At 39.1% G+C, this 21,361-nt stretch overlaps 2 protein-coding genes across 3 annotated transcripts in view; one reads left to right on the top strand and one right to left on the bottom strand.

Moving 5' to 3' along the window:
- LOC113645088 (piezo-type mechanosensitive ion channel component 2) overlaps window positions 1–10,752 on the top strand; it is a 69,700-nt gene extending 58,948 nt beyond the window's left edge. For both annotated transcript variants that reach the window (XM_047806743.1, XM_047806742.1), the window contains 16 exons: window positions 1,240–1,815; window positions 2,029–2,287; window positions 2,473–2,655; window positions 2,770–3,058; window positions 3,418–3,550; window positions 3,728–3,875; window positions 4,450–4,664; window positions 4,773–4,931; window positions 5,569–5,716; window positions 6,008–6,196; window positions 6,751–6,843; window positions 7,104–7,273; window positions 7,866–7,979; window positions 8,090–8,169; window positions 8,489–8,690; window positions 9,105–10,752. In XM_047806743.1, coding sequence (XP_047662699.1) covers window positions 1,240–1,815; window positions 2,029–2,287; window positions 2,473–2,655; window positions 2,770–3,058; window positions 3,418–3,550; window positions 3,728–3,875; window positions 4,450–4,664; window positions 4,773–4,931; window positions 5,569–5,716; window positions 6,008–6,196; window positions 6,751–6,843; window positions 7,104–7,273; window positions 7,866–7,979; window positions 8,090–8,169; window positions 8,489–8,690; window positions 9,105–9,357 — 3,211 coding nt within the window. In that variant the 3' untranslated portion in view covers window positions 9,358–10,752. The remainder of the gene's footprint in view (window positions 1–1,239; window positions 1,816–2,028; window positions 2,288–2,472; window positions 2,656–2,769; window positions 3,059–3,417; window positions 3,551–3,727; window positions 3,876–4,449; window positions 4,665–4,772; window positions 4,932–5,568; window positions 5,717–6,007; window positions 6,197–6,750; window positions 6,844–7,103; window positions 7,274–7,865; window positions 7,980–8,089; window positions 8,170–8,488; window positions 8,691–9,104) is intronic.
- Window positions 10,753–11,227: 475 nt separating this feature from the next.
- Window positions 11,228–19,941, bottom strand: napgb (N-ethylmaleimide-sensitive factor attachment protein, gamma b). The gene is made up of 12 exons (XM_027150453.2): window positions 19,768–19,941; window positions 19,469–19,536; window positions 18,103–18,187; window positions 16,771–16,788; window positions 16,648–16,678; window positions 16,405–16,514; window positions 15,873–15,939; window positions 14,676–14,746; window positions 14,391–14,469; window positions 14,067–14,146; window positions 13,595–13,724; window positions 11,228–13,377 (listed from the first exon to the last, which is right to left on the bottom strand). The coding sequence occupies exons 1-12, from the start codon at window positions 19,821–19,823 to the stop codon at window positions 13,243–13,245; spliced, it is 930 nt and encodes a 309-aa protein (XP_027006254.2). The 5' UTR covers window positions 19,824–19,941; the 3' UTR covers window positions 11,228–13,242.
- Between the last annotated feature and the right edge of the window lie 1,420 nt (window positions 19,942–21,361).

The following is a 21,361-nucleotide window of genomic DNA, read 5'->3' as shown; positions in this document are numbered from 1 at the left end:
CCCGCCCCTTTCTGCTCATTGGCTACACACTTGTTTTGATTTTTGTTTATTATTCGGCCTGAAACAGTTTCCCGAAGCATTTCTCAAAAAATCGGAGACCCTGCCTTTAACGTCAGTGTAATGAATAATATTAAGGCGGTGACTAACTTTCATCTATTTGAGGCCATATGGGATCTTGAGCCGGTGAGTATAGTTAAAATATCAACGTATAACACGTATCGTATTTGCCTTGTATGATTGAGACCTATCAAACGTAATCGGTAAAACCAATCCAACTTCAGTCCTCTTCCTAGTAAGGACTGTGTTTAACTTCATTGCTGGTGGGAATATCTTAATGGTTGAAGATAGATTTTTATAGTTATTGTATTGTAGATAACCTAAGCTGTGAATTATTGGTAAAGTAATACCTTTAATAATAATAATAGTAAGTTGCTGATCAGGTAGCGGGGGGCACGGTGGCTTAGTGGTTAGCACATTTGCTCACACCTCCAGGGTTGGGGGTTTGATTCCTGCCTCCGCCTTGTGTGTGGAGTTTGCATGTTCTCCCCGTGCCTCTGGAGTTTCCTCCGGGTACTCCGGTTTCCTCCCACGGTCCAAAGACATGCATGGTAGGTTGATTGGCATCTCTGGAAAATTGTCCGTAGTGTGTGATTGTGTGAGTGAATGAGAGTGTGTGTGTGTGCCCTGTGATGGGTTGGCACTCCGTCCAGGGTGTATCCTGCCTTGATGCCCGATGACGCCTGAGATAGGCACAGGCTCCCCGTGACCCGAGAAATTCGGATAAGTGGTAGAAGATGAATGAATGAATGAATGAATGAATGATCAGGTCGCAATCAGACTGCTGCATTACATTGTCAGGGACTTGTAGGAAATGGCACTATATTACTAACTTATGACTTATTACATAAGTATTTACAGGTAAAACTTCACTTCTCTGGATCAACCTTATCAAACACATAGGGAATTTAATCTTAGAGCATGTCTTCCTATTCATCAGTGCTATACTGTCATTATAACATTCCTGTTCTCTCATACTCATCTCATACTGCAGTGTAAGCACAAAGTGATGACAGTACAAGCAAAACTCTTATGCATCTTAGAATAAAGTTAGGCACCAACATGTAGGACAACGTGACAGAAAATTACTCTACAATCTACCTTATTAAAAAAACCCTCATGTGAAACCCCTCATGTGAAACTATGTGTGAACTAAACAGCCTCAGTCTTTGTTTTTAACAGCGAGGCTACTCAGTGCGTCACATTATTCTCACGGCAAGGTACCAATGACACCATTGACGAGGTGGAGGACGAGCAAGACCAAATACATCACCATGAAGAAACAACTGAACAGGTTGAGAAAGCAGAGACAGGCCACTGGAGCTCAGTTGAGCCTGAATCAGAGCAGGAACATGGAGAACAAATAGAGCTCGAAGAAGAAAATCCCGAAGAAACCGAATGGACAAGTGAAGATCTTGAAGATGAGGAGCAGGACAGGCTGGATGATGATTGTGAATCTCAAAGCCCCAGAAGGGAGGGGGTTGAATCTTCAGAACCAGAGCTTGTTCCAGCAGAGATGGAATGTGGCCAGACTTTCACCCCAGATATAGATGTCCCTACCACGTCAGATGCAGATGTCCCACCCAGCTATAGCAAAGCAGTAAGCTTCGATCGCCTCTCAGTTGACTCACAGGAGAGTGATGAAGAAAAGCAGCTCATGCTGATGACCTCAGACAGCAGATCAGACTTACTGTCAGACGATGCACTGCTGCCTTCCCAAACCACCGAGCTCACGGCTAGCGAGCTGCTGCTCAACAAGTAAGACTGGCAAAGCATCACTGTTGTGTCTAGTAAGCAGCAAGTGTCCTTATTTAACCAAGTATCTTTGTTAGACTTGAGCGGTGTCTTAGAATGGTGTGAAGGTCCATAGTGATTTTTGTGCTAAATACAAAAAACTTTGTTAAAAAAAACAAAGTAATGGATGTATAGAAGTAATCCTAAACCAAATTTTATATTTCTGAATTTTCCTAGAATGTTTTATGACGAGGAACTGGATGGCTCCGAGCGCTTCTACAAGTCCCAGCCGCTGGGACTGCTGCTATGCTATGCCCTGTACAACCTATTAGTGGCTCACTCGGAGATGGTGTGCTACCTGGTCATCATCCTCAACCACATGATTTCGGCCTCCATGGCCACACTGGTGCTGCCCATCCTCATCTTCCTGTGGGCCATGCTGTCGGTTCCCCGGCCCAGCAAACGCTTCTGGATGACTGCCATCATTTACACCGAGGCAATTTCCTCTTTAAGTTCTATCACTTTAATATGCACATAGAAGGTATTTGCTTGTGTACATTCATTGCAAGTGTAACACTGATGCTGGGGCTCTAAACTTTATCTTGTTAACTAATACATTGAACTGAATTTCATTTTAATGACTGTTGGTAGGTAAATGTACCTCAATCTTGTCTTTTTTAGGTTACCATTATCATCAAATACTTTTTCCAGTTCAGCTTTTTCCCCTTCAACCAGAACCTGAAAGTGGACAAAAAGAAGCCGTATCACCCGCCTAACATCATTGGTGTGGAGAAAAAAGACGGTTACGTCCACTACGATCTCATTCAGCTGCTTGCCCTCTTCTTCCATCGCTCAATCCTCAAGGTGCTTATCTGAATCCATTCTCATTCCCTTCATTTTAATCTTTAGTGTCATGTCTTTTGAAACACGCAGTTACTCATCTTCAACTTCCAATATTTCTTCCAAACACTTCTTTAGTGCCATGGTCTATGGGACGAGGATGACCCCAAAGAGACAAAAAAAGACATCTCTCAACATCGCGACGAGTCTGAGGATGAAGACAAAATGACAGTGTTGGTTCCAGCAGAGACAAGAAAGAAGAGCTCACCCCCTCGCTCTATGAAATTCAACTTGGGAAGTTCGACAGATTTTGAATCAGCCCAACAAGTGCAAATGCGCCAACCTGAACAGCGGACATACCAGCGGCGCAAAAGCTCCAGCGGAGGCTCATACATCTCACGCCATTCATCCCAGCGCTCCAAGAGAGGTGAGAGGTCTGATTTCAGGGGTTATAATAGTGTATGCCATTTTAGCACTAATTAAACATATGCTGGATCAGAAACCTTTAATTCAGAAAACTCTTAAAAGAAACCTTAAATAAATGAGATATATGACATTATATGCATGGAATAAAAAAAAACAAATACTATTTTAAATTCTTCAATATTTTTATGCACTACGTAAAATTCCACATAAACTGTCAATGTATTATTGTCTTGAATGTTCAAAGAAATGTGTGATAATAATATCATAATAATAAGTAAGTAATAATATGCTAATAATAATATGCACTTTTTTGCAAAACGGAATATACAGTATTGTGTGTCCCCCCCCCCGACCCCCCAGGCAGCACAAGCACGAGGTACAGCAGCCGAAGAGAAAGCAGCGAGCCTGGAGTAGAACCCAAGAGCCGCAAGGAGCTCATCATGGAGAAGGCCAGAGAGCAGCTCATCAAAGCCAAGGTCTTTCTCCTCAAAAAGTAAGTGTGTGTTTGAAAACAGTCCAACATTTCAACTTTTTACAATTAGAGTTGTTCCTACAAATTCCAGTTTGTTCTTTAGAAGATATAATGGTGTGTAAAGAAGCATTTGGTCAGTGCAGTGTATGGTACAGTATACACATTTAGTCATCTCTATCCTTTATGTGTTCTTGTCAGAGGAAGAGAGATCTATCTCCCTATTCGTCAGTTCTTCTATAACCTCATTCATCCTGAGTACAGTGCAGTGACCGACGTCTACGTCCTAATGTTCCTGGCAGACACGGTTGACTTCATCATCATCGTCTTCGGCTTCTGGGCTTTTGGGGTATTTCAGATTTTCCACAGTATCTTTTTAAAGAGCTTTTTTTTTCCAACCAATTTTGGGAATGAGCTTGTTTTTCTCCCTACCTTAATAACTTTCGATTTGAACTATTGATCGTTTTTTTCTATTTGTTTGCATCTCAGAATTTCTTTATTGTACTCAATTTGTGTCTAATTTTGAATGGGGGGGGGGGACTGAGATACCCTTGAAATGATCAGCTTTTTGTCATTTTTTGCTATGTATTCTTCTGAAAACTGCAGATGTGTAAGTTATAGTTTATTTATATTTCGATCAAAAGTGATTTTTTTCAGGAACATGCCAGAGGTTTTCTCAGACCACCGCACATTTAAAAACCATTTGTTGATCTGGCTGAATTAAATCACATAAATATTATAAAAAGTTTTACGTCCAAACAGTGACAGCACTGTAGACGTGCTGGTGTGGTGGCTACTGTACCTTCGATAGCATTAATGCAGCTTGAGAGCAGATATACAAAATATTAGCGGTCAGTTTCCTGCTATATCAAACCACTGTCGTTCTAGTAATCTCTTTTATCTGACTCTTATGATATTTTCAGAAACACCAGGGAGGAGCAGACATCACATCCTCGCTGTCGGAAGATCAGGTCCCAGGTCCGTTCCTGGTGATGGTGTTGATCCAGTTCGGCACTATGGTTGTAGACCGAGCGTTGTACCTGCGTAAAACCGTCATGGGCAAAGTGATTTTCCAGGTCATCCTGGTGTTCGGTATCCACTTCTGGATGTTTTTCATCCTTCCGGGAATAACGGAAAGGTAGTAGACATCTAGATACACAATTTGTGGCTCGAACACACAGGTTATGAAGCTTCTATTATGAAAAATAACAGAGTAAAAATATCTTGCTTGTGTATTCTCTTCAAGGCGTTTCAGCCAGAACACAGTGGCCCAGTTGTGGTACTTTGTGAAGTGCATTTACTTCGGTCTGTCAGCCTATCAGATCCGCTGTGGTTACCCCACCCGAGTGCTGGGCAACTTTCTGACCAAGAGCTACAACTACGTCAACCTCTTTCTCTTTCAAGGGTGAGAGCAGATCAAAGAGGAATACAATGATTGATCGATTGAGGATGTGCTTATGGGTGTAGGATCAGCAAAGTTTATATGAGCACTTATATGTAACCTGACTTCATTTTTTTTTTCTCCAGTGTAGTAAAGCATAGTAAGGAGATTGAAAAGTAATTTAATGCTACAAGGAAATGGTGCGATGAATCAGTTCCAACTACGCTTGTAAAAAGATGCTCCAAAACGGATTAGGTTTATTGCTACTGGAAACATTCATAGGAAAGCGCTGCTTGACAAATAAGGAACTGAAAGGAACAGAATAATCACAAATGGCTGTTTCATTCCAGCTGGAAAAAGTCTTTTAAGACTAAGTGCGAGGTTTATCTGTTCCACAGAACAGAACATTTAGTCAATAAGTCATTAAAATTGACATTTTTTTATTGATTGACAGGTCAATTTATTCCTCATGTATTCATTTTATTTCTTTAGCTCTTAGCTATTTGTACAGGCTTGTAGATATTCTTTAAAAACTGAACATTGTATTATAAAAATGCAGTAAAGACCTGCGTCTTCTTACAGAAGAGTCAAATTTGCCGCAAGAGTCAGTTTCACTTGCTGTTCTATTCAGCTCTGAATTTCTTCGGGATGTGTCTTGAAGGTTCCGCTTGATCCCATTTTTGACCGAGCTGCGTGCCGTGATGGACTGGGTATGGACGGACACGACGCTCAGCTTGTCCAGCTGGATCTGTGTGGAGGACATTTACGCACACATCTTTGTGCTCAAGTGCTGGAGGGAGTCTGAAAAGGTGAGAGACATGAAAAACATGGTATAAAAACATAGGAGTGAAGCAATAATATATATCTAATATATATTTATATATATAAAAATAATATATATATAAAAATATATCAGGCATAGTGAAGTGCGTCTTATTTATATGTTATCTGTACACTACAGGGAGCTCTAAATGGACCCTAAGTGTGTATGAGCGTGTTAATGTGTGTGTATGAGCACTGCGCACCATATCACAGGTCACCATATATGCATTAGATGCATGTGTATTTTTGTTGACGTTTTCATTGTGTGTGTGTTTCAGCGTTACCCTCAGCCTCGGGGTCAGAAGAAGAAGAAGGTGGTGAAGTACGGAATGGGTGGCATGATCGTTATGCTGCTCATCTGCATTGTCTGGTTCCCTCTGCTCTTCATGTCTCTGGTCAAATCAGTAGCAGGCGTCGTCAATGCACCTCTGGACGTCTCTGTTAGCCTCACAATCGGAGGCTTCCAGGTACTTATATACATATACACCAGGAGGGTGCTCATTAATAATCTGTAATATTATTCAAAACTGGGGGGCACGGTGGCTTAGTGGTTAGCACGTTCGCCTCACACCTCCAGTTTTGGGGGTTCGATTCCTGCCTCTGCCTTGTGTGTGTGGAGTTTGCATGTTCTCCCCGTGCCTCGGGGGTTTCCTCCGGGTACTCCGGTTTCCTCCCACAGTCAAAAGTCATGCATGGTAGGTTGATTGGCATCTCTGGAAAATTGTCCATAGTGTGTGAGTGTGTGAGTGAATGAGAGTGTGTGTGTGTGTGCCCTGTGATGGGTTGGCACTCCGTCCAGGGTGTATCCTGCCTTGATGCCCGATAACGCCTGAGATAGGTACAGGCTCCCCGTGACCCGAGAAATTCAGATAAGCGTTAGAAAATGAATGAATGAATGAATGAATTATTCAAAACTTTACCGTCTTCTTCTTATCCTTATATTGCATCATCCAAACAGAAAATGTGATGTTTATAAATGTTTACCCATCACCCTGTTTTCCCATTTCTGCGTTTTTTTTAGCCAATCTTCACAATGAGCGCGCAACAGAAGAACCTGATAAGCATTACTCAGAAAGACTTCGAGGTCTTCACTAAAGCCTACGTGCACAATTCAGTAAGTGTCTACTATAGCGATGTCATTCTTCCTGAAGCATATACTGTAACATATGTGCAGGTTTGAAGTCAAGATGCTTTATCTGAGGCAGATAATCTCACTGGTCTATTTAGAGCAACTCTGTTTCTATTCATTTGGTGAAGTTTATGATCACTCATAATGGCTAGCAATTACTTTTAAATAATAAATGTGTAATACATTTTTAATGGTAAGGGTGAGTGGCAAATTAAAGGAAGGTGGTATTTTTTTTCCCCATGTAGACGTCGTTGCAGTTTCTCGAAGCCTATGTCTATCAGGATATCATCATAGCTCACCTAGAGGGAAGCTCCAACTCGCTGTGGACCATCAGCCCACCAAGTCGGGAAAACCTGATCAAAATATTGGGCCAGCACATTGTTTCCCATTTAACCATTGCCTGGTCTGTACAGAGGTACAGCTCACAGTCTTTGTTTAATCTGTTATATAGAAGAAAAATATCATCTAGCAGCTAGTCCACTGTTACACATTTTGAAATCTGTTTCTAAAGAACGGTAGTGAACACTAGATAATGATTAAGTTATTTATTAAGTTATATACATCTATTAAGTAAATGATAGCTCATGTTTGGGATGTGGTAGCTCAGTTATTAAGGTGTTGGGCTACTGATCAGAAGGTCATGGGTTTGAGCCCCGTGGCCACTGCTGGGCCCCTGAGCAAAGCCCTTAACACTCAGTTGCTCAGTTGTCACTCTGGATAAGGGTGTCTGCTAAATGCCGTAAAAAAGCTATTTTTTTGCCAAGGTTGAACCAGCATTAAGGTTGATGACAATTAGATTTATTGGGGAGTTTCTGGCCATATCTTTCTTTAGATATCCAAAAAGATTTCAAGACTTTAGGATAATACGTGACAATCACTAATAAAATCACTATTTACTGTACACATGCTAATGAAGGAGAGAGAAATCAGCGATCCGTTTAGAAAGAAATTAGCTGAAACTGCAGATAGCTATCTTTAGGTATGACTTGTTGGTCTATTTTACACAGGAACCTCACTTTAGGAGCGAAAGCAGAGACTGCAGCAGGCAAACACATCATCACCCTCGAGGATGACACCAAAAAAAACCTCGTGAAACTGTTAAATAATGAAACATCGTCTGTGTGAGTACACACTTTTAATTCATTAAGTCATTAGTTCGATTAATCGTGCATTTGATACACAGACGATTTGAGGAAATGTGTTTAATTAATCCAGAAATGCACGATTTCAGGCAGATCAACAACATTTTTCCGAGATATCTGCGGGCGCCCAGTGACTCCAATGCGAAACCCATCAAACAGCTGATTAATGGTACGAAGCGTGAGATCATTGTAACGGTCAAATACCCTTACTGAGGAGTTTTTTAGTGCTTTGTTTTTCCTTGTTGTAGTAAAATTATAAAGAAGAGATATACTGTAGATAAAAATAAGATAAGAATTCAAAAGAGGGTGAGAAATTCAAAACAAATAACCCCCTCATATATCTCTCATTCTCTCTCTCTCTCTCTCTCTCTCTCTCTCTCTCTCTCTCTCTCTCTCTCTCTCTCTCACACACACACACACACACACACTCTCTCTCTCTCTCTCTCTCTCTCTCTCTCTCTCTCTCTCTCTCTCTCTCTCTGGTCCAGAATTTGAAAACATCACCCTGACTCTTGGACGTGGGAACCCCACTGCAGGAAATGTTCAGGAGTGGTGGATTGTGAACCAGACCAAGCTTGGCAAAATCAAGACAAACATATCAAAACCGGACAAATTAAATGCTGGACTGGATCTCTATATCTTCAGTGATCAGGTCAGCCCTCCTAGTCTGGGCTTTCTGGCTGGATATGGGTAAGTGCAGTGTTTTTTTCCACCTCTACACAACTGCAATCATTTTCACTACATTCATCATATGGGATGGAAATTTCTCAAAATATAAAGCGAAATAAAAACTGGAAGAAGATGGATAATAGTTTTGTTTTTTTTTTAATCTGAAAAAGCTCCAAAGTGGAATCAGTAACACTCTGACTATTAATTATTAGCCATGTGTTGCCTGAGACTTAGCTTTGGGAGCAGAAAACTAGGAAAAGAGGATTTGACCAAGAAATAGTGACCCATAAAAATGAAATATAGCTACAATATAAATAAATACAAATATAAATACAAATGCTTTGAGTATGTATTTGTGTGTTTGTGTTGTGTTGTGTGTGGTTTCAAAGCCAAGATTAGATTTAACCAGTTACCTGTACATTTCTCTCCTCTCAGCATCATGGGTCTGTACATGTCCGTGGTGCTGGTGATTGGCAAGTTTGTGCGCGAGTTCTTTAGCGGGATCTCGCACACCATCATGTTCGAGGAACTGCCCAATGTGGACCGCATCCTTAAACTCTGCACTGACATCTTCCTCGTCCGAGAAACGGGAGAGCTGGACCTGGAGGAAGACCTCTACTCCAAGCTCATCTTCCTTTATCGCTCTCCAGAGACCATGATCAAATGGACCAGGGAGAAGAACAAGTGAGGGGGATGAGTAAGAAGTCATGGACGAGGACACTCAGTGCATGAGGAGTTCCCAATCGACACGGAGAAGCACAAGGCTGGGGTTTTAACGGCTGGATGAGATACAGAAATAGGCAACTAGCTGCAATTTGCAGTTCTTGATCTCTCACATATACAGTACTTTATCAGGCGTAGTGTTGGAGAGATCACTGATCTGTAGCTAATTGTACAGTTTTAAGGGCTTTAACAGACATGACTACTAACCATCATGTGTCACCGCAAAAGCAACCCTTCACAGCTGGGAGTGCATGAGCCCAGAGGGCTGTCCATCATGTTGACTGACAGGCTGGTCGTCAAATCCCTGCGTGATTAAGATCAGAGTCTGAGGACTTGAGTTGATTTCCAACAGACCTTATTACCAAGTGCTTTATTTTCTGAGCGGCAAGAGGCAACGACTTCTGGTTTTGCAGAAGGCTGGAGCGACACACAACAGCAATCACCCGACAATCTACACTTGCCTTATTAAGTTTGTACAAATAATTGCATTTTCATTCATTCAATGTCTTTTCTCAGGAACACACACCGGTCATTTCATCATGAGATGTCCTCTTTTGCATTGCGTATTAAAGCGTCGGACTGGACAATAATTTTATCTTGTGCTAATCTGCGAAATAGAGCACTCTTTATTGATGGGAAGGGAAGAAAGACGCAGTAAAAATGATTATGTGATGCTGATTAATGATTATATGTCGTTGGTCGATGGCTATGGAGCATGAATTTTTTTATGATGTGCAAGTCTTGGGAGATATCATGATTGTCAGAAAGATATACAGTAGGCATATATGTGAAGATAAAGATAATGAATCGTTGCTTGTATGGAAAAACTAAAGCAATGTGAAAATGGATGCTTTATTTAAAAAAAAAAAAGGAGGGGGGGTATACTGGGCTGATTTGTACATACAGTATATCAGTGGGATTGTGTATTTAAGCACAGCAAAAGGGCTGTCTTTGCTTTTGTTTGGGTTTTTTTTTCCCCAATTTTTTTTATTGTTTTTTTCCCCAAGAGGCAGCACTATGCAGTTTACACTTTTCAAGTGTTCTTCTAAGTACGATCTCCTTGTCCCAGTGTTCCTGCCACACACCCGGACGCACTAGAAGAACAGTGTCGAGAAGAGCATTAACGAAACCTAAACACCTTCCTCACGTTTCCAAACTATGCATTATTTAAAGCCATTGTAGCATGAGAGAATAATTACTATTTAAACATGAGGTGTTTTCATTACATCACATGTACATATGCTTTTACAGGGACAAAGAAATGTGAAGCTTTATTAGGTTTGCTGTGTAGCAGAATGTCAGGATGGAAAAGAAGAGCTTAAGAAAAGCGATGACCTTCAAATAAAGCACATATCAGAAGGCCATTTGTATTCTCCTCTTTAATGGTTATTTATATGCACTTGTTCTTAAAGTGATGAACAAAATTTCTTTTTTTTGTCCTAACAGTAACTTGGGCTGTTTTGTCCAAAATTGAAGTAAATCTGTTTAACCCGCTTGTAACAGAGGAGGCAAAGGTACAGACTTGTTACACTTGGTGTATATCTTAAACACTCCTCTGCGAAGATGCCGCCCACTAATGCACTTATAAAGACCCAGTGGAAAAAAAAAAAGCTTTGGCAACAATTAGACTTGTATACAGTAATAACGGACTAAAGAGGGAAAAGGGCGGGAGTTCAACTCCATACTCTTCAAACTCATCAAATATAAATAAGTACGAAAAAAGTTTCGGGGCTCTTAGTGCACAGGATGTATACCGGAAAACGTATAGGTGTTGAAATGGAAAATATTTCATGGATTTGTGTTACATCTATTAGTCTACTCCTGTTATGAGCCCGAAGTAGTACCGTTTATTTGTTCTCTTCTGAATCTTCAAGTCACACGAGTGCAAGGCCGGGTACGGTGCATCGACAGAAGTGTTTATTGCTGTGCGTACTGTACATTCATCACCATTATCAGCATCATGAGTGGAACGCATCAGTCACAAGAAGCTCCTTTACATCAGGATTGTTTCACATGATTCTACAGCCTCATGTCTTTGCTGAGCTCAATATATAATAACGATAAAAATAAAACTACAGTAATTGTAAGGATATTCAAAGCACAGCTTTAATCCTAAAAGTCACTCAGGTTTCAGTGTTAAGCGGTTAACACAGTGTTAAACATCATGTCACAATATGACGGTCATCAGTCTCGCTGTAAACATTGAACATTGAATATATTCTGTCAGGACAAAAAAAAAACAAAAAAAAAAACATCCTGATATTTATTTCAAACTGAGCAAAATCATTCCTAAAATCATTGCAGCACACCGAAGCGAATCTAGTGAGTCGACTCTTTTAGGTGAACGCCTTTTAAGAGAGCCGACTTGTGTACATCATCTCAGTTAATCCGTATAATCTTTTTAATGCAGTACAGACATAACAGGAAAAAAGCAACAAAAAAACGCACAAACACTTACTGTAGTACTATACTTGTAGTGCCTTGCTGAATTCACAATTGTTTCAAACAGATTTAAAAATGCATTGCTGGTGAATAATGTTTTGTTCATTAGATGGGAACAGTTTTAGCTGTAGTTAAGCAAAAATGTAAAAAAAAAAAATATTGCAAAATTTAGTAGATGTTTATGGGAGAAAAAGACTTCGGGAGTCGGTTGGGAGTCGACTCATATTGTGAGATGAATCAGATAATCTGAGTCACTAAAAAGAGTCTGAATTCCCACCATTAGTTTATATTAAATTTCTATTTATATGGCTATTTCTTTTCAGGTAATGTTGGAAAGAGATGTTTAAAGTATTCATCAGTAATAAGGTTAGCTCTCCTTAAGCTTGCTTTACTAAATATTACACATTTCTGCGCTGTATTTTTTCTAATAGCTACACATTAAATGGAAAGTTGAGACTCTGAACTCTGAAGAGACAAGAACACAACAAATAAGTTACTTTACAGCACATATACATACTGTATGACTGCATAAACCACACCAACAATGTGATATTCACAGTTTTACAAATTTCTATTTAAAACAACAACATACACACGACAACACCACAGTTTTAGCATGGTAACTTTAACACGTATGCGATAAAATAATTTTTGGCAACCAATATTTGACAAGATAAAAATAGCTTTTAGGTTATGTTTTTTTAAATATATTTATTTAAAGGAATACTCCAGTATTTTTATTCTGATCTCAGCATATTTTTTCAGACCAAAGTTTCGGAACTTTTTCCACGTCCTAGAAAACCTATTTACTGAAAACTCACACTATATGCTATAGCTAAAATGCTAAAATTCCTAAATGGCACCTGATAAAGCTTAAAAACAGAGATCGTAGCATAATGCAGAAACGAACGAAAGTCCGTAAACACCAAAAGTCATTTTCCAACAATTTAAAATACGGTAAATTATTCTGATTTATCGTTTCCTTGCGCTTTCTCGACAGATTTCTGCGCTTCTGTGTCTACGTTATTAAAGCACGATCCCTTTTTTTTTTTTAACCTTTACGGATGCTCTGTGAGATGAGGTTTAAAAAGATAAACATTAAAGTGAAAAATGTGTGTGTTCTATAAAAACAAGTGTTTCACATGAACATGCTTACATTATACGTGAATTTTGAGTAAACAGGTTTTCTGGGGTTTTTTCCTCAGTACAGGGAGATCGAGGCGTCGAGACGCTTCACAGGAAACATCAGGATTTGCAGGGCATCCACTTTGTCACAAAGTATACTGTATATACATCTATATGTTTTGTTAGTCTCGTACACTCCCTTTCTCAGGAATATATACTCTCGCCTATTCTCCATCGCTCTTTTTCTATCTAGTGCAAAAGTACTGACGTTTCCCAGATAAACCTAACACAGTCCACCTTCATACTCGTCCTCGTCCTCTGCAGCTGGCGCTCCTTTAGCGCTCCCCTGTGGAGCATTAGATTTCTTCTTCTTCACTCCACCTCCAGGAACTTTCAGAGAGATGGCCAGCTTTGCATACTGTCCACAAAAGCAGGAACAAAGCACTGTTATTCATGTCTTAGGCATTACACCTGATGTTTTCAAAGACTAAGTAAGGAGTAGAACACTTTCAAGGTGTGTGATATAGAAAGGACAACAACTGACAAAAAAATAAATACCAATATACAATGCAGAATTCAGTTAAAGTCTTTTGTGTGTATATATGAGATTACGGTTGAATACGCTGGTTTCTTACATCGTTGTCCATGTACTTAAGAAGAGGTGAGTTACACACGCGGAAAACCTGATCCTCGTCTTGCTCGTCATAACCCGCCAGTAACGTCTCCATTGAAACACAGTCTTCGCTGCTACTGAACCCAGGAAGACTAAGACGGGAAGCAGAGGTGCACATTTATAAGTGATCCCATATACAAAACAGGAAAAGACGTACAAGGGCAGGGACAATGTGATCCTATGAATATGGACCAAAGTTATCACACAGCTTAATACAATAAAATATACAACTTTTTTTTTGAAGCAACACTAATTCAGCAAGAATTTATCATCTTGGAGAATTTGGACAACAGTGCCTCCTAGTGGGCGACATACATCATGTTTAGATTATAAAAACTAATCAAAATTTAATCAAATACAATCTCTATCGCAGTTATTTTCCACTGTAAAGGTTCTGTAGATCAAATTGAACATGTTGATGAAGCAGGCCATACCTGTAACTCTCTTTCACACACTTATCCGCTGCTACGAAGTCACCTCGATGGAGATGGACCAGCACTTGTGCTATGGTTTTCTACACAGATCCACAGGAAGCAGAATCGCAGGTATGAATAACATCATAAGACCTAAAAACCTACCATATAGTTCACTTTGTACGTGGCTGTAGAGCTTCTGTTGATGTTTATCTTGATATGTCAGGGTCTGATTAAGAAACAGCTCAACAACTACAAATATCCATCCAACAGTGTTCGTGTAGTCAAAACATGACACTAATGAAGGGCCAAATAACACAATTTTGAAAACACACAAAAGTATACCTTGAAGCAAGTGGGATAATTTTCAATCTCTTTGTACATGTTTTTCTCTTTCTGCAGAGAGACAGCTGCTTCGTCCAGCCTGTGGAGCAGTGAGACAGATATGACTTAAGACAAGATATACTGCATTATCACTCGCATTTAAGAGACTAATATTAGTCACAGTCTCTGCACCAGTCTTAATCGTTTACAGGAAAACGGCAAAGAGGACAAATGGAAAAGAGGAGAGAATGGAAAATGACTGGAGGTCAAACCGGGTCAGACTCACTGACTCCTGCGGACACTCACCTGCGCAGTCGCACCAGAAGTCTGGACGCTTTTCCCAGCAGCTCTGCAGCCTGTCTGAGCCGGTCCTCGTTCTAGACGCGGAGGACAAAAAGGATGTTCCTAAAGCTTGTGAAACTTTGCTTTTTATGGCTTTTAACTGATGCAGTATAGAAGCTTAATGATCAGAATGAACAAGGAGTTTCAAAGTTTCAAATTTATACAGATTTATAAATCCCTCATCACCCAGTTTAAACAAAACATTTCTGCTATTATAATTAATACAAATGACATCATCCTGTCACTATTGAAGAATCTGAACCAGTGTGCTCAGAGCCAACAACTCTGACGATGAAATACAGTATATGTACTATAAGGAGTAAATTGAAAATATAGGACAATGATGAATGGCCTGGTATAAAGCTAATTCTTTTCCTATAACAGCACTGTTTTTATTGCTCTTACACCACAGCAATTTACCAATTAAATACAATTTGTAGTTTATTAAAGAACAACATGCCACAATTTAGATTTGGTGTATTGTTACATTTTAATGTTGTGACAGGTCGAACAATTCAGTTTCCATTATTAATTATGTTGTAGCAGCTATAAACAGACACTCCTTCACAAGCCTCTCTTTTTTTCAGTTTGTCATGCTACTGGGAAACCTGAAGCACGCAATCCTGAAAACTTTCTCAGGCTATAAATCTTACTGACTGTTGCAATGTGCAGGCATTGGAGACTGATTCATTACAGAAACTTCACCTTTCTAACAATTAGTCGTTTTTCATCGTTAAGTGACAACACCTTCGTTAAACGTGTCTCTGTAAACGTGTCGTTACAGAAATCATACTGTCATCGGAGGACATGGCAAACGTACTGAACGAATATTACTTTGCTCCCAAATAGATGATGGGAGGAATAAAATGAAGGTGAAAAGGAAGAAGGGAAGATAATTGCACCAGAAGAACCTTTAATGGGAATCAGCACAGGTACAATCTGTGAACTTCAGTGCAAAAAAACACACATTTCAGACACATATGTTCACTTCCAGCTTTATATTCATTTCTTGTTTGCGAAACTGCTGAATAAAAGGAGTATCACTCTGACGGTTGTGTGGTTATATTGAATAGGTACAAATCAAAGCTGCTCTGATATTTATTATTCACCACATTCTTGCTTGTTCCTTATTACTCAGGTATAATGTGTCTGTGAGATTACCTCAAAAACTGATGCAGCTTTCTGATACAAGTCCACGGCTTTCTCCAGATCTATCGGTTCAATAAGTCTGTGAGGAAAGCAACCTGTTAGTTACTGTACATATCGCCAAAAACAAAACAGCTAACAAACATACCATTTATTAATTCAATATAAATAACTGATCTTTTCCAGACAACATATTGGAAGGCAACAGTGAAGATGTATTCCTGTGTCCAGGTTTATTGCTCATGCATTCAGATGTAGTGTGCATTCATTCATTCATTCATTCATTCATTCATTCATTCATTCATTCATTTTTCTTCATTCAAGAGCTGGTGCTGATTCAGTTATGTGCTGTAGTTTGCTCATAACTGTTACTCATAAGCTTCCTATATTTGTTAGAGTGGATATTCTCTTATCAAATTGAAACAAAAATAAAACTTTTGGTGTGTGTACATGTCTATTTTTAATGCCACAGCCTAACACGCTTAAATCATAAATCTCTTCTTCTTTATTTAGTCTATGGAGTGATGATCGTCATGCTGTCACATACTTGCCGGCTCTGTCCAAAGCTATGCCGGCGGTTCCTGATGTTCCGTTCTCTACGTACATCACACTGGCTTTCTCAATCAGTTCAACAGCCTCCGGGAGTCGTTTCATATCCTACAGAAACGACATTTACACAGTTCCACAGTTACAGCTAGTTGGCATGTCCAATTTATTTGTATTTATTTACATTACTTATCACTTTATCAATAGGTTTTTATCAAACCACATCTGATAAATCTGATCTCACCTTCAGCATCATACCTGCTTGCTCAATTGACCTTGATTCAAAATAGAATAACAACAAAATTACAGCTTTTTATCAATATTATTAACCACTTTAATTCCAGCTAAAGCATTTCTGAGCACTTACTTTGCAGCATGGAACAATCTGTTTACTGAAGTTAAGTAAAGATCATGGGTTGATGGAAGCAGAACAATTCACTTTAAAAATAAAGTCCTATTTATTTTTCTTGCTACTCACCAGGCTGCTATTTTTCTGGAGCACAAGAGAGACCAACCTCCAACCAGTTTTCCAACGTTAGTCCGAAATTTTGTCTACTGTGGCTCCTCAAATAAACCAATAAAATGGCTTCACCCTTTGCCAGTTCCCACCTATCAGCCAGATCTCCCATCATATAGCAGCCACCAAACAGAGAGGTCAAACGATTCCAATGAAAGGGTGAATGCTTCACCAAATTAAACTTATTTTTATGAGACGCTACTGTACTTCTTAAAGTTTCCCAAGTACTTAAAGGAAATCCTACGAGTTTCAGCTTTACATCTGACTATTATGAAGTGACAACTTTGTGGACACCTGTCCATCACACCGATATGAGCCTTTTGACCGTTTCATTACATATATAGCCCTTATTATTGTTGCCACTCTAATAACCTAAAAACTAGAAAGTGGAAAGTTTTTCCATTAGATTTTGATATTTGCCCATTCAGCCACCATACATTTAGTGAGATCAGGTGCTGATGTTGGGTGAAAAGGTCTGGGGTGCAGTTGGAATTCCAAAGGTGTTTAATAGAAGTTGAGGTCAGGTGTCTGTGCAAGTTCTTCCACTTTAACCTTACCACACCATGTCTTTATGGAGCTTTCTTGGGGCACAAGGACATTGTCATGCTACATTACACAAGACATCCTATACAACTGAGTACTTTGATTCTTTGGAACATTTAGGATAAGACCTATAGATGGGTGTGATGGTCAGGTGTCCACGTACGTTTGGACATGCTAATGTACTTTTTTACATGTTAAGATGGACCATTTGCCATATAAGTCCTGGTGTACATTTGTCATATAAGTCCTGGTGTACATTTGCCATATAAGTCCTGATGTACATTTGTCATATAAGTCCTGGTGTACATTTGTCATATAAGTCCTGATGTACATTTGCCATATAAGTCCTGATGTACATTTGCCATATAAGTCCTGATGTACATTTGTCATATAAGTCCTGATGTACATTTGTCATATAAGTCCTGATGTACATTTGCCATATAAGTTCTGATGTACATTTGTCATATAAGTCCTGATGTACATTTGCCATATAAGTCCTGATGTACATTTGCCATATAAGTCCTGGTGTACAATGTTACCCTAGAAATGTCACCTATTAAAACAAATGCATTTGTATAAACATTGTAGCTACCGATATTTTCCGAGATTGAGTGGTCATAGCAATGGAGAAAAGGATACGCTTTGTTTTCTGTATGGTACTCCGCCTCCTTCAGGTACGCCTCTTTTGCTTGATCAAACTGCTTAGCGTTTTTGAAAGCCACAGCTGTGAAAAAGTAATGACCTCATTATTTAGTCCAGTGTTTCAAACTAATCATCTAAACAAATAATTGAGAACCCAGTGCACAACACGATTTAGTTTTATCCCTGCTCGGATAATGTCCCAAGCTTGGAGATGCTTGACAATGATATGGAATAAGAAAACAGTGTGTACTCCCTGGTTACTTTATTACATATTACATGGTTTCTACTGTGCTGTTGCACTGTACTGGACACTACTTTACTGGATATTTGCAGTTGGTGGTGTGGTTCTCAACACAACAGTGACACGGTCATGTTTAAAATATCAGAAGTGCCTTATAGACTCATATTAGCACTACACCACCCAGATAATATCTGTTAATAATATAATAATATTTGAAGAGCATTATTTAGAGTGTTTTTGTATTTAAATCCCAACTTTGGAATAGCCTTAGGGCTCAGACACTCTTTCTCAGTTTAAATGTAGATTAAAGAAATATCTCTTTAGTCAGGAATACACATAATACTTCCCATAATCTTGTGCTCTAGTACATCTGATCAAACACACATTATCATTTAGTGCTTGCTAATATTGTGAACAGCAGCTACGCTAATTCCTCTCAACTGCTTCTCTTTTTTCTACACATCCTGTGGCATCCAGAGATTATATTAGCTCCAGTTGTGTTCCGTGTCATGAATATTTCAGACCTTCATTGAGATGAGGCCAACCCTGTGAGGATCCTGAGGCATCTAGAGATGTACCAGTAACAGTTGGACTCTGCATTATGGAGTATTCAGACATTCCAAGAGGAGATGCCAACTCCATGAGGTATTTGAGGACAACAACCTCCTCATCAATACACAATTGTCAGACTGTATATTTATAATCACACCCTCCGGTGTCACCCAAATGAGGATGAGGTTTTTCCTCACCACAGTCACCTCAGGCTTGTTCATTGGGGACAAATACAAACACGTTTAAATCTAAGTCTAATATAAATTTTTGTATTATGTTAATCTTCATATAATATTACATTTCTTGTATTATCTTTCTTATGTTCTTCAAAGCTGCTTTGATACAATGTCAATTGTTAAACCAAATAAATTTGAATTAAACTGATGAAATATAATGTATATGAAATATAAGGTAAACTGAAATATAATGTATATGGTGCTCCCTTTCCATTGATGGAAGAGGTAGAAGAAAACTGACCTTTTTCTTAGAGACTACAGTGACCACTGAGTGACACAAGGTAGGCAGACATTTAGTATATATGTCATCAGATATGTTGTTTGTTTTGCTCACCAGCTTTGGCCATCTCAGAAGCAGCTCCATCGTAGTCCGGCTTCCACTTGGTCATGCTTGTCTTTAAGCTTCAAAAAAGATACTTAAGATTTTAGACACGGCTTTCTCTGAATGACCTACACACATCATCTATTCACAGCATCACTGTGAACACAAGATCAACATCTCCACAGCTGTCACCCAGGCAACCGCGAGCACTACAAAAGCGCATGCGCTCTAACCATAAAACCCTGTGTTATTCTTAGACATTGATATTTCTCTCATACGTTATGTTTATTATATTATTGTTCGTTTCTTACCATTTCTCTGCTTTGGCAATGTGTTCATGTGCCTCGTTTATTTTCTGCGCTGCCATTTCGTAGATAAATAGGAATTAAAGGACAAATAACACTATAAGGATGCAAGGATCTGCTCAGACCTCTAAGGAGATTATCCTGCTCTCATCACCGCAATGACGTCACTGCTTTTCTACGGAAGCCTGAAAGGGAAAATTGTATTTTTAGATTACTGTATATTCACACTTTGATATTATTTTTAGTATTTTAACCTAGATAGAAAAGTAAAAACTTTGTCGCTGTGTTTGCAATGCTTGCAAATCCCACCATATATATATGTACGTATATATATATATATATATATATATATAGTATATATATATAGTATATATATAGTATATATATATATATATATATATATATTTGTGTGTGTGTGTGTGTGTGTGTGTGTGTGTGTGTGTGTGTGTGTGTGTGTGTGTGTGTGTGTGTGTGTAGTGGACTTGTTTATTCAGTTTGCACATGCTGTACATATGTTTGCATATATACCTATATATATTACATGCTGTACATACAGTATGCTACACATGTATCTGCACTTGTCTATTTGCACAACTGCCACTCTTTGCACTTCTGGTAGATGCCAAACTGTATTTTGTTGCTGTGTACCTGTACTCAATGACAATGAAGTTGTATTAATCTATCTATCTATCTATCTATCTATCTATCTATCTATCTATCTATCTATCTATCTATCTATCTATCTATCTATCTATCTATCTATCTATCTATCTATCTATCTACGTGATGATCCAGCGGTTAAGGCGCTGGGATCTTGATCAGAAGGTCGGGGTTCGAGTCCACAAGCTGCTGAGCATCAACGTTGGGTCCTTGGGCAAGGTCCTTAAACTCACCTGCTCCAGGGGCACCGTCCCTATGGCTTGACCCTGCGCTCTAACCCCATAACCTGGGATATGCGAAAACCCAGTGGGGCAAGTCATGGCCTAATGGTTAGAGAGTCTGACTCGTAATCCTAAAGTTGTGGGTTCGAGTCTCGGGCCAGCCACGACTGAGGTGCCCTTGAGCAAGGCATCGAACCACCCAACTGCTCCCTGGGCGCCGCAGCATAAATGGCTGCCCACTGCTCCGGGAGTGTGTTCACGGTGTGTGTGTGTGTGTGTTCACCGCTGTGTGTGTGCACTTTGGATGGGTCAAATGCAGAGAACAAATTCTGAGTATGGGTCACCGTACTTAGCTGTATGTCACATCACTTTCATCTATCTATCTATCTATCTATCTATCTATCTATCTATCTATCTATCTATCTATCTATCATAAATGCATATCCTAAGAAAAGTAATTCATACATATTAATATAATTTCTATAATGTTTACATCTCTCTAGCTCCATAATGTTGTTAGCAGTAAGAACTGGGTATTTTTAATTTCATATTATTACTATCATTGCTAGTTTACTAATTTACTAATAAAAATTTCAGTATATGGTGTAACACTGTGTTTCCTGTAAACAACAAACATGACAATAAACTCTTGAAATGTTTCAGTAATATGTGTTTATACATATATGAAATGTGCTTAAACATTGCAAAAATTCACATAA

Source organism: Tachysurus fulvidraco, chromosome 22 (assembly GCF_022655615.1).
Source record: "Tachysurus fulvidraco isolate hzauxx_2018 chromosome 22, HZAU_PFXX_2.0, whole genome shotgun sequence".
Lineage (NCBI taxonomy): Eukaryota > Metazoa > Chordata > Actinopteri > Siluriformes > Bagridae > Tachysurus > Tachysurus fulvidraco.
This window is presented reverse-complemented; position numbering and strand designations above follow the sequence as displayed.